Consider the following 14,548-nt stretch of genomic DNA (forward strand, 5'->3'; position numbering starts at 1 on the left):
GTGATGTCTTCTCTGGCTTTGGAGAAGTGGATTGTTGATTTCCTTGATTATAGAGCTTCTGCAGAGAAAAGGCATCTGAAGTGTTCTTTGTTTTAGTTTTTCAGTCTCTCAGTCGTGTCTGACTCTTTGTGACCCCATGGACTACAGCATGCCAGGCTTCCCTGTCCTTCCCTATCTCTCAGTTTGCTCAAACTCATGTCCATTGAGTTGCTGATGCCATCTAACCATCTTATCTTCTGTCGCCCCCTTCTCCTCCTGCCCTCAATCTTTCCAGCATCAAGGTGTTTTCCAACAAGTTGGCTCTTGGCATCAGATGGTCAAAATATTGGAGCTTCAGCTTCAGCATCAGTCCTTCCAATGAATAGTCAGGGTTGATTTCCTTTAGGATTGACTGGTTTGATCACCTTGCTGTCCAAGGTGTCTCAAGAGTCTTCTCCAACACCACAGTTCAAAAGCATCAATTCTTTGGCATTCAGCTTTCTTCACAGTCCAACTCTCACATCCACACATGACCACTGGAAAAACCATAGCCTTGACTAGATGGACCTTTGTTGGCAAAGTAATATCCCTGCTTTTCAATATGCTATCTAGGTTGGTCATAACTTTCCTTCAGAGGAGTAAGTGTCTTTTAATTTCATGGCTGCAACCACCATCTGCAGTGATTTTGGAGCCCCCAAAAATAAAGTCTGACACTGTTTCCACTGTTTCCCCATCTATTTCCCATGAAGTGATGGGACCAGATGCCATGATCTTAGTTATATGTATACATATATCTCCTTCTTCTTGGCCTCCCTCCCACACCTCCCGTCCCACTTCTCTAGGTCGTCACAGAGCTCAGCTGAGCTCCCTGTGCTATGCAGCAGCTTCCCACTAGCTTTTTTAATACCATTTTACGCATGGGTAATGTACGTATGTTGATGCTACTCTATCAATTCGTCCCGCCCTCCCCTCTCCTCCACCCCCCATGTCTGTTTTATCTGCATTTCTATTCCTTCCCTGCAAAGAAGTTTATTAGTACCATTTGCCTCAGATTTTTAAAGAATTTATTTATCTACAATATCCCTTTCAAAATATCGTATTGATAGACCTGTTGGTTATTTGCATGTATTTGCTATTACAAACATTGCTATGATGAATATTTCTTTGTACTCATGGGCAAGAGTTTTTCTAGCCATAGATATTTTAAAACAAACTTCTGCAGGGAGGTGGGGCAGGGGCAGGGGGAGAAATAGGTGAGGGAGATTAAGAGGTGCAAACTTCCAGTTGTAAAATGAGTCATGGGTATGAAATGTACAGTGTGTGGAATATAGTCAGGAATTATGTGCTATCTTTATATGGTGACAGACTGTGGCTGGACTTATTGTGGTGATCATTTTGACATGTATAGTGATATCAAATCCCTCTGTCATATTACAGTAACTAACATAGTGTTTAGGTTGATTATACTTCAAAACCAACCAACCAAACAAACAAACCCATAGAAAAAGAGATCAGATTTATAGTTACCAGAGACGAGGGATTGGGCAGAAAGGGAACTGGATGACAGTGGTCAAAAAGTACAAACTTATAAGATAAATAAGTAATGTGATATAATGTGCAATATGAATAATATAATTAAGGCTATTCTATGTTATGTGTGAAAGCTGTTCAGAGTAAATCCTAAGAGGTTTTTTCATCATAAGAAAAACATTTTTCTTCCATTTTAAAAATTTCAGGGGTTTCCCTGGCAGTCCATGGCTCAGACTCCATGCTTCCATTGCAGGGGTCATGGGTTTGATTCCTGGTCAGGGAACTAAGAATGCCATACACGGCATGGTGCAGCAAAAAACAAAGTTATATCTAAATGGGATGGTGGGTATTTTCTAAAGCTACTAAGATAATCTTTGATGATCCATGTAAGTCAAATCATTATGCTGTACACCTTAAACTTAGGCAGCACTGTATGTCAATTATATTCCAATAAAACGGAAAGAAAAAGACTTCTCAGTGACTGATAAGCAAACAAGCAAAAGAGTAAGTGATAAACATTTCTGTTATATATTGACAAATGTTACAGGTAGTTTTAATAACATTACATGAAATAGGAGAAAATGCCTTTTGTGACAGCCATCTAAATAGAAGGCAGCGCATGAGTTAACATGACAGCCATCTACATAGAAAATGTTAACTCATGTTGCCTTTTGCTTTTGGATTAATAATAGTGTGGCTTTTTTCTTTTCCAAAGTAGGTATTTATATGACTAGAAGGAAAACTGATGGAATATTGGAATTAGTAAAACTACTTTCATATGGTAATTTAAGAAAATATTCACTACATACTTCTCTTATTTTTCTTCATGGTAGTATTTATTCCTATCTAGGACTAATCAGCAAAATCTATATTTATTATTTGTATCATACTAATCTCTAAGCAAGAATTTTTTAAAAACTTTTATCATGGAAAATTTCAAGCACCCACAAAAGTAGAAAAATAGTACTGTGAACCCTCAAGTATGCATCACCCAGCTTCCACACAACTGACTTTCTTTTGAGCAAGATTTTCAATTGTGATGCTAACATTAGTTTTATATTTAGAAAGTCTTATATTCAGGGTAACACAAAATTAACATTGCTCATTTGGAGAATTATTTCAGTATTCCTATGAGGTAAGTGGCAATTGTTTAGAGAACTTATTATTGCTATTATTAGATATAAAAGTTGTCCTTTTAATATAATTTTGCTAATTTATGGGTTGATTGTGAGTTTCTTCTCTCCATTAGTTGCTCAGTGTAATGGTGTGTTTGGCCAGTCTTCCATTTGACAGGGAGGTTGTCCACAAGCTTTGTAGAAGTGTGACCTAAGCCCTTCAAAATGTTTTGATACAAAAGTTAGGTAACAGTTCTAAACGCTCAGAGAACTTCATTTTAAAAATGAAACACAAGGAGTTCCCTGGTCACCTAGTGGTTAAGATTCCAAGCTTTTCTGCCATGACCTGGGTTTAATCCCTGGTCAGGAACTGAGATCCTGCAAGCCACACAGCGTAGACAAAAACCCAAAAAACCAAAAGATAAAAACAAAGACAACATAGGGACAAGCTAGTAACATGCCCTGGTACTGTTTGTGGAACTGTATATCCAGAGACTGTGTAATTCACTGTTCGAGCTGTACTGCATGAGTTTCCTGTGTGCTTGGATTCCAGATAGCAGTGGTCATGGGCTCCTGCACAGCAGGAGGAGCTTACGTGCCTGCAATGGCTGATGAAAACATCATTGTCCGCAAGCAGGGTACCATTTTCTTGGGTGGACCTCCCTTGGTAAGAACCTGCCTGTTCGTTTCTTTTTGGTAAGAACATTTGCTTGCTTGCTTGAAGTAAAATATACCATTCTGACCATGTTTAAGTATACAGTGCTCTGGCATTAAGTATAGTCACTTTGTTGTACAGCTGTCACTACCGTCCATCTCCCGAACGTTCTCATCTTCCCCAGCTGAAACTCTGTGCCTATTAAACACTAACTCCCTATTCCCTGCCTTCTTCACTACCCCAGAAACCATGATTCTACTTTGTCTATGAATTTGACTACTTTCGGAACCTCATTTAAATGGATCCTATAATATCTGTCCTTCTGTGTTTGCCATATTTCACTTAGGAAAATGCCCTCAAGATTTGTCCATGTTGTAACATGTGTCAGAATTTCCTTCCTTTTAAAGGCTGAATAATATTCCAGTGTACATGTATATACCACATTTTGTCTGTTTATCCTTCAATAGACTTCTGGGTTGCTTCCACTTTGGGGCTGTTTGGAATAATGCTGCTGTGACCATGTGCAAATGTCTGTGTGAGTCCCTGCTTTCATTTCTTCTTCTTTCATTTCTTATATGTTCAGAAGTGGGATTGCTGAGCCATGTGGTAACTCTGTATCTAAATTTTTGAGGAATTACTTCATTCCTCTTTATAGCTGAGTGATATTTCATTGTATGGATAGGCTGTATTTTGTTTATGCATTTATTGGTTGATAGACATTTGGGTTGTTTCCACTGTCAAAGGTACTAAAACATAAAACATTTTCCTTTCTTCTGTGATCTGTCTAGCAGTTGTGTTTTTATTCGCTGTTTCATGATGTTGCACCCCCCACCGCCGCCCCAGGCATCTCTGCTTCCCATGGGCCCACTATGACCCCAAAGTTGTGCCATCTCCATGTGGGCATCTCTGCTTCCCATGGGCCCACTATGACCCCAAAGTTGTGCCATCTCCATGTGAAAATGTGCTTGGTACCCGGGTGGAGATGGGCAAAAGGCTAGCCCTTAGCCCCCCTCCTCTCCTCAAGTGGCCTGTTGGTGAGCACATCTCAGCACTGCCTAGCCCAGGTCTGTGATGGGCTACCATGATCCTCCCAGAGACACCATGGGGTGCACGCCTGACCTATGACCCTGCTCCTGAGCCAGAGCCCCACTGGGGACAAATGGAACAGTCGCTGGTCAGGGGCAGGGAAGAGAAGGTAGGGCAAGACCCAGGGCACAGGCGCCAGTCAGCCAGGAAGCAGGGAGCAGAGGGGAGGAGGACTGCACAAGAGCAGAGGCTGTAAACCTTAACACATATGCTCCATTGTCCCATCAGACTTCATTACAGAAAACAGCTTCAGAGATAAAATTGTTTAGACTTGCACCAGGGTAACCAGTGAGCATTAAACTCCGAGCACAGGACTCTTCTGAGAGTGGGACCCTGTGTACCCTCACTGGCCACCTGCCTGTAAAGTAGGCACTGGGGACTGGATTATGTTATCCCTGGTTTTTCCTTACTTCCCATTTGACCATCTCCATTACTGAGTGCCGTGTCCAGCAGGGCAGGTGAGAAAGACTTGCGACAGGTGCGGCCGTGTAATGAAAAGACAGACACATCATTTGGCAAGCGGGGAATCGGGGGTCCTCCTGCTCCCCATGGCAGGAAGACAAAATGGCTCCTTTCAGCCCGCACTTTTATTGGTAGAAGTCACATGAGATCATTAGGGAATAGCTATACTGGGGAGTTTGATCAGCGCACCATAATGAGGGAGTCAAGTTAAAGCTTTGCTTTTGATCAGGAGTGACTTGTTTGGTTTCCATGGGGACGGACGCAGTGGCAGGCAGTGAAGCGGAGCAGGGAGCACGTTCTGCCCCAAGTATGTCTGGTCGGCGTGCTTATTAGGACAATCACGAGGGCGAAGTTTGCCACACCCTCGAGTCGTGGGGCAGGTTCTGGTCTCTGCTCTGCCAGGCTGCAGCATCTCCCCCTTTTTGTTTTGATTGCAAGACTATCATGGTCAGTCCAGAATAATAATATAGGGCTCTTTCTGTGTTAAATTTGGGGGTACCCCGATAGGATCTGGGAACCAATGGGAATCGTTGGTCCAAACTGTAGGGGAAGTGTCAGTCCACGTTAAGGGTCTAGCTAATGGAGGGTCTGGAACATAAGTCCAATACAAATCGGCATCTGCCCCAGTTACTGGAGAAGGCGATGGCACCCCACTCCAGTACTTTTGCCTGGAAAATCCCATGGACGGAGGAGCCTGGTGGGCTGCAGTCCGTGGGGTCGCTAAGGGTCAGACACGACTGAGCGACTTCACTTTCACTTTTCACTTTCATGCATTGGAGAAGGAAATGGCAACCCACTCCAGTGTTCTTGCCTGGAGAATCCCAGGGACGGGAAGCCTGGTGGGCTGCCGTCTATGGGGTCACACAGAGTCACGACTGAAGTGACTTAGCAGCAGCAGCCCCAGTTACAGCACAGGAGACCAATGCCACCATAGCCAGCAGCATGGTCTCGGGAGCCTTAGTCAGGTGTTTGAGTGTGCAAGAGCATCTGTTCACTCTTTTGACTGCGGCTCTTCAGTTGTCCGCAAGTCATAGGAGGTGCCTGAGGAGTGCGTGGTTGTCCTTCTTGCTTGGGGCGGTGGTGGGGGGAGGGCAGGGCTCAGGGCGCAGTCCGCCAGGTGCAGCCTCTGGACTTTCTGTGTCACCATCGCCATGCTCACTGTGGGATTCCACATCTCCCGTGGTGCAAATGGGGGATCCATGGTAAAGCTTGATGCACCTGCTTCGTATCTAACCAGGGCCTTGACCTGTTGAGACACAACCATATCCTCCTCCCCACGTTAGTAGGGGGGTTGGTCCTTTCCATGGACTACCTTCTGGCACCTTCCACCAGACCTGTGGGTATCACACTGAAGGAGTATGTGAATGGTGTTTCTCATGTGGGGTTGATTTTTGGTCATCTGTTGTGAAAAAATTTAAGGTTAGGAGAGCTAGACGCAGATGTGCAGGTGGAGATTTCCCTGCTAGTCCCCCTTTCTGTTTTAAAAGTTGACTTTTAAGAGCATAGTGTGCTCATTCAACAATAACTTGGCCAGTTGGATTATGTGGGATGCCTGTAGAATGACTAATAGGCCAGAGAGAGCAACAGGCTGTAAAAGCTTTACGGGTGTAAGTTGGCCCGTTGTCAGTTTTAAGTTTCTTTGGGATGCCCATATGAGCGGAAGCAGTTAATAAATGGCATTGGGCATGAATGGTGGTTTCACCGGGATGAGCAGAACCCAAAGCATATGAGAATAAGTATCAGTAGAAACACGAAGGTAGCTAAGGTGTCCAAACTCAGGAAAATGGGTTACATCCTTCTGCCAAATTTCATTTGGAGTAACCCCTGGAGGGTTAACTCCAGGTGATGGAGGTTGGTAAGCACTGACTTGTTAACAGGAAGGACAGGCTTGAATAATTTGTGTTGCTTGGGATTTAGTAACGTTAAACTGATGTCTAAGGGAATGGCAGATTGATAAAGAAGTTGATGAAACTGGTAAGCCTGCTTAAAAATGGGCATCATTAGAAGGTCAGCCTGAGAATTGCCAAGGGTGAGAGGCCCCAGGAGAGGGGAGTGAGCTTGAATATGTGTAATAAAGAAAGGAAAGGAATGGGAGCGAATGGCTTTTTGAAGTTGGAGAAATAGGAGGAATAAGTCCTCAGAATTAACATGTTTAATTTTTGTAGTCTCAGTAGACTTGGTCATTCCAACCACATAGGCAGAGTCACTAACAATATTAATAGAGGTCTTTAGAAACAAGTACTGTAATTTCTGTTACTAGGTCCACCCGCTGAGCCGAGGTGTGGGGAGTTACTAGAGTTTCTCACTCCTCAGGGTCAGTAATGCCTGCTTTGCCATTGTTAGAGCCATCTGTAAAATAAGTAGGAGCACCTGGGATAGGCGTGGCCTTGGTGACTCTGGGCCACACAAAGGGAGTTAGGGAAATAAATTGTAATAATTTATGTGCAGGAGGGTGATTGTCTAAAATGCCCACAAAAGCAGTGAGGGCAACCTGCCATGATAAGCAAGTCTGTCAAAGATGCTGTTGTTGAGTTTTGTCAAATGGAACATGAGTAGTTTGAGGATCAAAGCCAGTTAACTGGCAGGTATGCTTTCTTTCTTGTATAATTAAATTAGACACAAGGGTAAGGTACGTCATCTGAGTTTTGCCCTCCTGAGAATGTGCCAACAGCCATTCTATGATGCCAAAGGTGGGCTGTTCTTGAAATAGAACTCCTGTAGGGGCTTCTGAAGAAGCTACGACAATGAAGAGAATAAGATGATCATCATGAATATGATTAAGTTGAGCATTTTGAATGGCAATATTTACTATATCGAGTTCCTTTTTAGCTTGTGGCGTCAGAGTCTGAGGAGAAGAAAGGGCTGAGTCCCCTTTAAGGGTCTCAAAGAGGTGTGTAAGTGAACTGGTAGGAGTGCACAAAGCAGGGCACAACCAATGAATATCTCCTAAAAGCTTCTGAAAATCATTGAATGTTTTGAGATTGTCGCATCTAATGGATACCTTTTGGGGTATAATGGTATGTTCTGAAACCCAATAACCTAAATAGGAAAAGGGAGCTGTTTTTTAAATTTTTTGGGGGGCTACATGTAGTCCCCATCATTTAAGATCGTGTTGAACTTGGTGAAAAAGTGGGTTTAGGAGAGACTTCCGGGGCAGCTAAGAGTATGTCATCCATATAGTGAATGATGGAGGCTTGAGGACAGAGGGATTGAGCTCCCTCCAGAGTGCTAGCCACGTATTGTTGCCATAGCGTCATCATCCCCTGAGGCAACATTTTCTATTGGTACCATTTCATGGGGGCTGGTTGGTTAATACTAGGTACTGAAAAGGCAAATTTTTCTTTGTCTTGTGGAGCTAAGAGGATTGTATAAAAACAGTCTTTAAGATCCAGATCTACAATTGGCCAATCTTGAGGTATGGCCAAAGGGGATGAGTCCGGGCTGCAAGGCCTCCATGGGTTGCATTACAGCATTAATAGCTCGAAGATCATGAAGCAGCCTCCATTTGCCTGATGTTTTTAGGGACTGTGAAAACTGGAGTATTCCAAGGACTAGTACTTTCCTCTGTGTCCTGCTTGAAACTGTTCTTCTACCAAGGCTTGTAAATGCGCAAGTTTCTCCTTTGCCAGAGGCCATTGATCCACCCAAACAGGTTTAGATGTCAGCCACGTTAGAGGTGTGGCATGTGGTGGCGGAGAAATGTCAGTGACCTTCATTAAAAATTTTTATATAGTAGCTCTTTTCTTTCCAGTTTGGGTTGAATAGGTAAAGGAGAAGGATCTCCCTGTAAATTTTTTCCTAGCCCTTTTCTCTGTTGTTACCCCATTCTCATCATCATATGATCTGCCTTTCCCTTGTTGGAGAGAACTAGGTGCCATTGGGCAAGTCGTTTGTCGGGCCCTAGGCAAAGAAGAATTGCTGAACTCTGAGCAAGTTGTTGGGATTCTTCCAAACCTGAGATTTTTTCCTGGGGTTCAGTCAAGGGCCAGTCATCTGGCCATTGACAAGAAATAATGATGGAAAAGTCAGCTCCAGTATCTAAGAGATTAGATAAGGTTTTTCCTTGAATTTTAACCTTACAAGTGGGCCGATCTGAGAGTATTTGTTGAGTAAAGCACACTACTTGATCACCAGTGCTCCCAAATCCTTGTTTTCCTCTGGTGATAGGATTATAATTGTTAGGGGCATGGTAAGGCAAGAGAAGGAGCTGAGCAGTTCGTTGACCTTGCAGAATGACATGGGATGAGCAGGAAAGAGCCATTACTTTAATTTCTCCCAAGTAGTCTAGGTCAATAAGGCCAGGAAGAATTTGGAGGCCCTTGGGAGTAAGGCCACTTCTGCCCAGAATGAGTCCTATAGTCCCCAGTGGAATGGGGCCTCAGATCCCAGTAGGGATTGCTGCAGGGGGTCTGATTCATTAATCTGAACAGTTACTCTGGTTGGGAGGTCCAATGCAGCACTTCCGCTGGCAGCAGCTGGGAGGCTGGAGATAGGCTGCAGGGTGTGCTGGAGATCTTCACCAGCTGTGTCCCATCATTTGTGGGGCCTGGGGCTGGCCCCGTTGGCTGTTTCCTGGCTTTAAAGGGGAACCATTCTTATGAAATTCTGATCTGTGGTGATTAGCCCAGTGATTGCCTTTCTGGCATTGAGGACACAGTCCCGGTGTTTTATTGTTACAAGTGGGTGGAGGTATTGTAATACCTGTTTTAGATCGGGAACAGCAATCCTTTTTCATATGTCCAGGCTTTTCACATTGAAAACATTTGGCAGGGGAAGAGCTAAAATTATTTTTAAAGGCAGCACAAATTGCTTGAGCTAGCACGGTTTGTTTGTGAGCCTGTGTACCAATATTCTGACACGCTCGAACAAAATCTGCAAGGCTGACATTTTGATGAAGAGGGTTAAGGGCAGCCTTGCAATCTTCATTGGCATTTTCATAGGCTAATTGTTTTAACAAAATGTCCTCCACCGTAGGACTATTAATTTGACAGTGGAGAGCAGATGAGAGCCAGTCTACAAGTTCAGTGAGTCGTCTCCAGGTCTCTGTAAAATTTTGACGGATGAACCGGTAGGCTTGTCAGGGTCTGATGCTGTCTGCCACGCCCTTCGGCAACATTTGGTGACCTGTTGATACGCTTCCACCACTGTACCTTCATAAGTCAGTTGGGCTGTTGGACTGGTATGTTGCCCTGTGCCTATGAGCATTTCAAAAGTAAGATTATGTCCAGTGGCCAAATTGGTATGGGCTTGCTCTTGGCACAACTCAGTATAAGAGGCAAAAAATTGTAAATATCGGGGACCACTTAAAGCTGCTTTGGCTAACATTTTAACATTGTAAGGAGAACTTCTTCCAGGGAAACAAATTTCCAACAGTTCCTGTGTTAAGGGGAATTAACCCCATTCAACCTAACACTAGATTTTAGTTCCTTTAAAACACTGATGTCAAAAGTTTCATGGGTTGCAATAACCTGAGTGGGATTATTGGCGTCGGGTCTGTAATTAATAGGGAAAGCAAGATGGTCCTCAATGTTTAAAGCACACGTATGAAGGGTGGAGGCCATGGCAGGCTGAAATTGAGTCAGCGACTTATCCTCCCAAGACATTTCTAGATCCAGTGGAGGTGGCAGTGGTGGAAAATCATCCTCAAGTTTAGGTGGCAAAGGGGTGGAAGGGTAAACAAGAGTTGCTTCTGGGGACACCGCCTTCTGGCATGATTTCTCAGTCTGAAAAGGGTATAGGACCGAGCACACTAGCCCCAGGTTGCAAATACCATCACGAGTATGCGATCCCCTCTCCTGTGTGCTGGTTTCAAATTCTCTCCCACTCAATCCCAATTTTCAATATCTAGAGTGCCTTCTTCCAGAAACCAAGGATTATATTTAACCACCTCTGACTTCCCTGGTGGCTCAGACGGTAAAGCGTCTGCCTACAATGTGGGAGACCGGGGTTCAATCCCTGGGTTGGGCAGATCTCTTGGAGAAGGAAATGGCACCCCGTTCCAGTATTTTTGCCTGGAAAATCCCATGGACAGAGAAGCCTGGTAGACTACAGTCCATGGGGTTGCAAAGGGTCAGACACGACTGAGTGACTTCACTTTCACTTTCACTTAGCAATCTCTGGAGGAGGTGCCTCAAAAGCTGGAGATAATGTTTCTCAGCTTTATTCAAATCATTCCCCATTGTTACCCTGACTTTGTAAGACAACAAGGGACTTTCCACCCTTAGAGTCTGAGGGCCTGGCCATGATCCAGGCGCCTCACTTTCACTTTTTTCTTCACTTTCACGTCTTCACTTTCTTCACGTCTTCACTTCACTTTTTCTTCACTTTTTTCTTCACGTCTTCACTTCAGTTTTTTCCCTCGGGGGAATTCTTCCCAATTTCAGGTCCCTGTTTGGGCGCCACCTGCCACGTCCAGCACAACGGGTGAGAAAGTCCTGAAACGGGGGCTGGCGCATAATGAAAAGTCAGACACATAATTGGGCAAGCAGGGAATCAGGGGGTCCTCCTGCTCCCCATGGCAGGAAGACAAAATGTCTCCTTTCAGCCCGCACTTTTATTGGTAGAAGTCACATGAGATCATTAGGGAATAGCTATACTGGGGAGTTTGATCAGCACACCATAAAGAGGGAGTCAAGTTAAGGCTCTGCTGTTGATCAGGAACATCTTGTTTTGTTTCCATGGGGACTGACGCAGTGGCAGGCAGTGAAGCGGAGCAGCGAGCACATCCTGCCCCAAGTATGTGCATTTGGTATGCTTACTAGGACAATCACGAGGGCGCAGTTTGCTGCACCCTTGATTCATGGGGCAGTTTCTGGTCTGTGCTCCACCAGGCTGCAACAGCGAGTTTCAGGAAAGCAGCGGTCACCCTGCAGTGTTTATGCCACGTTATGTTGATCCTAGATTTCAGAGGGATAAACAGAGGGTGGGTAAAGACACAGATAGTTAGTACAAATTACAAGGAAACGTCCCACTGTGTATGTATAATCCAAGAATATTAAAGAGGTAAACAGAATAATGCCAAGGAAATTCTAAAGGTACAGTAAACCTACAGTGGAGTATTATTCAGCCGTAAAAAGGAATGAAGTTCTGACACATCCTACAACATGGATACACCTTGAAAACACTGAGCCAGACACAAAAGGACGAATATTGTATGGTTCCATTTCTATGAAATATGTAGAACAGGCAGATTCATAGAGACAGAAGGTAGGTTAGCGGTTGCCAGGGTCTAGGGTGGGGGTGTGTGGGTAGGAATGCTTCTTTTGAGAGTGATGGAAGGTTCTGAGATTGGGTGGTGGTGGGGATTACACAACCTTGTTAATATGATAAAGAACACTGAATTGTATTCTTTTAAATGGCGAATTTTCTGGTACATGAATTATATCTTACAAAGGAAGTTTATTGCTTCAAAAGTTTATCTTGGTTTTGGAATACTAACACAAGTTTATTAAAAAGAGTATGTTAGAAGATCTTATGCTTCATGTTAATTTTCAATAACTTTTTTATGGAGGATCAGGTAAGCCTGAAAAACTACCATTTCAGATGTAGTAAAAGTCTCAAGGCTTCATTCCAAAAGCCTGCAGAATAATACTAAATATTATTCTTTAATATCTCTCTAGCTATATTCATAGCGATTGTTGGTTAATTTACTATGTATAGTAAATTTTCCTGGGTAGTCTTGTTTATTTTTTATTAGAGAATGAGTACAGATATGACTAGAATTTAAAACATCTTTTTGGGAATAAGGCATTATCGTAATATGGATATAATGCTGTTTTTGAGAGAGGATTTTGTCAGCATCAACATCACAGTGTCTGTTCAGTGGATTCAGATTTAACTTATACCTTGGAAAAAAGCAACCTGGCCACTGAAGTCTGCAGTTCTGTTAGAGAACTGAACCCTGTTCCGTAGTCTGCCATCAAAAGGCCATGTTTATAGGTAGAAAAAAAGCAGCAGCAGCCTCAGCTGTTGGAGAATTCTAAATTTTGATGCTTGTTTTACTGAAAGTTGAGAAAAGGCTTTGCAGACAAGGTTTTGAAGGAGCTGTTTTGTTGTCCTATCTTCTATTGTCCACGCTTATTATTTAATAGAATGAGCTATTTTCTTTTTCTCTTAAACTTTTATCAAATTTTTATATATGTCACAGTTTCAGTCATGTGTAAGTGTTTCAGTAAATATTAACTGATGACAAATTTTATTTTTTCATCTGGTATTAGTTCCCTGAAAATGAATATCATTTATCAGCTATTTATTAGTTTTTAAATATCCAGACACCTTTGTAACTAGTTATTGTCTGGACTGAATGTTATTTTACACTGAATTTTTTGGGAAGAAGAGAATCAAGAATTTAGTTCTGGGGGTGGAATATTTGGAGGTAAAAAATTTAATTACTTCTCCCTGTAGAATAATATTTAAGACAGAGCTTTTGATGTAGTGAATAAGTCATTCCTATGCTGTGTTTTAGATTAATGTTCATTATTCTAATAAAAGCCTTTTAAAAAATTACTTGGAGAAAAAGAAATAAATCAACCAACTCAAAGAAGTAGGAATCAATAAACGATTTCTAAGGGACCAGGTTGGCATTTAGCCTTAAATCATTTTTCTTGTTAAAACTTCTCAGACTATAATTAAGACAGTCTTAATTTATTACTTAACATTTCTTTCTTTTTGGTCATATTCTCATGAATCTTAGATGTGGGTAATCATGGAGATTTTTTTCCCCCATCTTAAAGATACCGTACCTTTAAGAGTTGTTTTTGATAGTCACTGGAATTATTTACCAAAGATGAAAAAAAAAATAGTGTTACTCCAGTACATTTATTGAGTGTCCAAAGATGAATAAATCACAATTTCTGCCATCCAGGAACTCACAGTATAGAAAAGATGAGAGAGACACACGCAAATTAGTGAAATACAGTCTGGCAAGTGCCATTGGAGGTGTAAGTGGAATATGCTTGAACCACAGATGAGCAAGCATTGCTCTGTTAATACCATGCAGCGTCATTAATGGTTTAAAGGCCTGGGCAGATCAGGGAAAGCCCCATAGAGCAGGTAGGGCTTGAACAATAAGTGGGGATTCATTGGGTGGATGAGAGGAAGAAGGGAGCCCAGGTAGTGGGAACAGCATATGCACAGATACAAAGGCTTTAAGGTGCATGTGGAGGCAGAATAAAGTAGGGGAAGGAGCGTGCTTTCAAGCCAGGAATGTCTGGGTTCAAGTCAGTTTCTGTCCCTTGCTTGGGGGCTATGGGCAAGTTCCTTAGTGACTCTGGGTTCGCATTTCTTGTCTGTAGACTAGAGGCAATATTATCCAGGTGGGTTAAATGAGAAACAAAATATGTAGTTCTGTGAAAGAAAGAATGGTAGATATAGCCAGGTTAGGGAATGTATGGGAAGGCATTTTAATAACTCTGATGGACAAAACTCACCTTTGACTTTTATCTTTGTTGTAGGTTAAAGCAGCCACTGGAGAAGAGGTGTCAGCTGAGGATCTTGGAGGGGCTGATCTTCACTGCAGGTGAAACAGAAGCAGTTGTTTCTTCCCAGGATTGATTGTCATTTATCTGTTTAAAAGAAATTTTAAATTATTTTTTCCAAGTGTTAAACTTGCCAGATCAAACCAGTTTACTTATTCTAGATCTGCAGTTTTGGGGTTCAGTTCTTTAGTGTTCCATTTCTAAGCAAGAACATCAGCTTTTTATTATAGCCTAGAAAGACTGGA

General features: G+C 42.7%; 1 protein-coding gene across 2 annotated transcripts in view; it reads left to right on the forward strand.

The window, feature by feature from the left end:
* The window catches only part of MCCC2 (methylcrotonyl-CoA carboxylase subunit 2), a 78,451-nt gene that overhangs the window by 38,552 nt on the left and 25,351 nt on the right, over window positions 1-14,548 (forward strand). For both annotated transcript variants that reach the window (XM_086362106.1, XM_086362107.1), the window contains 2 exons: window positions 3,178-3,291; window positions 14,280-14,344. In XM_086362106.1, coding sequence (XP_086218232.1) covers window positions 3,178-3,291; window positions 14,280-14,344 — 179 coding nt within the window. The remainder of the gene's footprint in view (window positions 1-3,177; window positions 3,292-14,279; window positions 14,345-14,548) is intronic.

Source organism: Bos grunniens, chromosome 20 (genome assembly GCF_055505025.1).
Source record: "Bos grunniens cultivar Pamir isolate PY7600 chromosome 20, Bosgru_T2T1.0, whole genome shotgun sequence".
Classification (NCBI taxonomy): domain Eukaryota; kingdom Metazoa; phylum Chordata; class Mammalia; order Artiodactyla; family Bovidae; genus Bos; species Bos grunniens.